The sequence below is a fragment of the Echinops telfairi genome, unplaced genomic scaffold, assembly GCF_000313985.2.
Source record: "Echinops telfairi isolate 266 unplaced genomic scaffold, ASM31398v2 ScPeMD7_7462;HRSCAF=8500, whole genome shotgun sequence".
Lineage (NCBI taxonomy): Eukaryota > Metazoa > Chordata > Mammalia > Afrosoricida > Tenrecidae > Echinops > Echinops telfairi.
The window spans coordinates 2,306,492-2,308,973 of record NW_022111362.1 but is presented as its reverse complement, the minus strand read 5'-3'; the positions used below and the strand labels follow the sequence as shown (position 1 = coordinate 2,308,973).

At 45.4% G+C, this 2,482-nt stretch overlaps 1 protein-coding gene across 1 annotated transcript in view; it reads right to left on the bottom strand.

Moving 5' to 3' along the window:
- Positions 1–607: 607 nt before the first annotated feature.
- PLAC9 (placenta associated 9) overlaps positions 608–2,482 on the bottom strand; it is a 17,163-nt gene continuing 15,288 nt past the window's right edge. Inside the window, exons 3-4 of the mRNA XM_045283525.1 lie at positions 1,449–1,572; positions 608–730 (exon numbers count right to left, since the gene is read on the bottom strand). Of these exons, the coding sequence (XP_045139460.1) occupies positions 720–730; positions 1,449–1,572 (135 nt within the window). The 3' untranslated portion in view covers positions 608–719. The remainder of the gene's footprint in view (positions 731–1,448; positions 1,573–2,482) is intronic.

Sequence of the window (2,482 nt, the reverse complement as noted above, 5' to 3'; positions counted from 1 at the left end):
AGTACTCAAATATAAAAAGTAATGTACTGTTACATGCATCATGGATGAATCTTGAAAATGTTATAGTAAATGAAAGATGTCAGATACAAATGGCCACAAAGTATATGTATCTGTGAATATGAAATACCCAACATAGGCAGTCCCTAAAAAGAAAGAGCAATTCATTATTGGTTGCCAGGGAATGGTGGGGGTGGGACTAGGGATCCACCTCAACTTTCCCAGCTGCTCAGGGGTTTGTTTGGGATGATGAAAATGTTCTGGGGTTAGACAGTGATGACAGTTGCACAGCATTGTAGAACTATTAGAAGCCCCTGGAATTTCAGCTTAAATTGTTCACTTTTTATGTGAAATCTACACCAATTTAAATAAAACTTTAGTGTGATACTTTCCCTGAAGATTGTGTAACAATGTAGTTTCAAAGTCAGGTGATGGTTGTGCTCATTTGTGGTCCCATTGAGTAGGAAGTCTTGCCCCAACTGCTTCTATAAATAAAATGGGCTGAAGCACTGACCACTGGGAACTCCCAGTCTGAACCTAGAGAAAATGCATACCTCAGCACACGAGAGTTGATTCTGGGCTAGAGAGATCTTTCTGTTTGCAGACAAAAAGGGGACCAAAGGAGTTGCTTTATTTCATGCAATGATGAGAAAGCAGGGGAACGATGGCTTTGCTAGCAGAGACGATTGTCCCGCCAACCTCCAGGCTTCCATCTCCTGTGCTTAGAAAGCATCTGAAAGACAAGGGCAGACATGAGTGAGTCAGCAGGGGACAGGGAGTCAGCAAGGGACACTGAGGGCCCCAATGTCTGGCAGCTTCCATCAGTCCCTGGGAACTCCTATGCTACACCTCTCCTTCCTCGGTGGAAAGTCAGTCTTCCCTGAGAGTTTTATGGTGGAACAGAAATGAACACCAAGAAGGGAGAGAATAGTCATTGGTGGACTATGAGGATTAGAAATGGCTAGTGAAAGAGGCAGGTTTTGACGGAACCCTGATGGTATAGTGGGTTACACACTGGCCTGCTAACTGCAAGATCAGCAGTTCAAAATCACCAGCCACTCCTCAGGAGAAAGATGAAGGGTTCTCTCTCCACAAAGACTTCCAGTCCCAGAAACCCACAGAGGCAGTTCTCTTCTGCCTGGCACTAGGGTTGCTATGAGTCAGAATTGGCTCAACGGCAGTGCGGTTAAGTTGTGAGTGGCCGGTGAAGGAGGCAGCCTCCTGGCAACAGGAGTTTGCTGAAAGCAGAACTCAAACAAAGGGGCTGGTCTTTGGATGACCTGGTGTGGACTGCAGCAACCATGAGGTGGGGAGTGGGGAAGGAAGCCCAAACCAGTCCCTACATATGAGCTGGCACCCATACAGTGCGCCAGCTATGGTTCCCCTACTTGCTCCACTGTCTGGCCTCATCTTTGAGAGCTGTCATTTCTGCCACCAAGCCAGTCACTCACTCTGTTCAAGGAGGTCAGGGGCCGGGCTGAAGGGCCTGTCAGGTAAATTCCAGGCCAGCCCCTCCAACAGATCCAGCAGGCCCTTCACTTCTGCCTCCAGGTGCTCCACTGTCTTCTCCACAGTCTGTTCAGAACAAGGAGAGGGACACTGAAGGACGAGAATGCTGTCAGCTTCACCCCTGACCTTCGGGGCAGAATGAACCCTGACTTCCCCTTTACTAGCGGCATCCTAATGAACACCCAGAGTGTAGCGAAAACATAAGTTCTCCTCATCTAGATGCCCCCACCTGAGACTCACCAACCTGAGATGACTCCTCTCTGAGGGGCTCCTCTCTGAGGCTGCTCCGGGCTCTGGTTCTGACAGAGTTTTACTCTGTCACAGGTTTGTGGCTGAGCCACTCTGAGACACCAGCCTTCTTTTTCAGAACTGCTCTAACTGGAAGCTCACACTCCTTTTCCTGTTCTGCCCTCTAGTGGCAGCTCTCCAAAATGACAGGTCTGGGGTTTGGATTATGTGCCACTAAAAACAATTTTTAAAAATAAATAAAATAAAAATTACTTTTTTATAAAAAGATGACAGGGCTTGTTGTTGTTAGCTGCCACCTAAATAATGCATTTATAGTTTAGATTTATTTAACATGTTACCATGTTAACTAGTCTATTCCTAACAACTCACATAACAGTAAGTTTTAGTTTCATACTTAAGAAAAGACAACAAAGAAACTCACACACTGCTTTTCAGCCAATTCTGACTCATAGAGACCCAGTGTTGTTGCTGTTATGTTAAGCCTCTCCATCATTTCCTCCCCGTCCTTTCCAGAAAGTACAGCATTCTGACTATACTTCTTCCAAAACAGTTTTGTCTGCTCTTTTGGCAGTCCGTAGTACTTTCAATATTCTTTGCCAGGACCATAATTCATCAATGTATAAATGATGTATTCATAATACATCAATTACTCTTTGGTCCTTATTCAATGTTCATCTTTCACATGCATATGAGGCAGAAGGCAGACTTGTAACTCAATACACCAGCA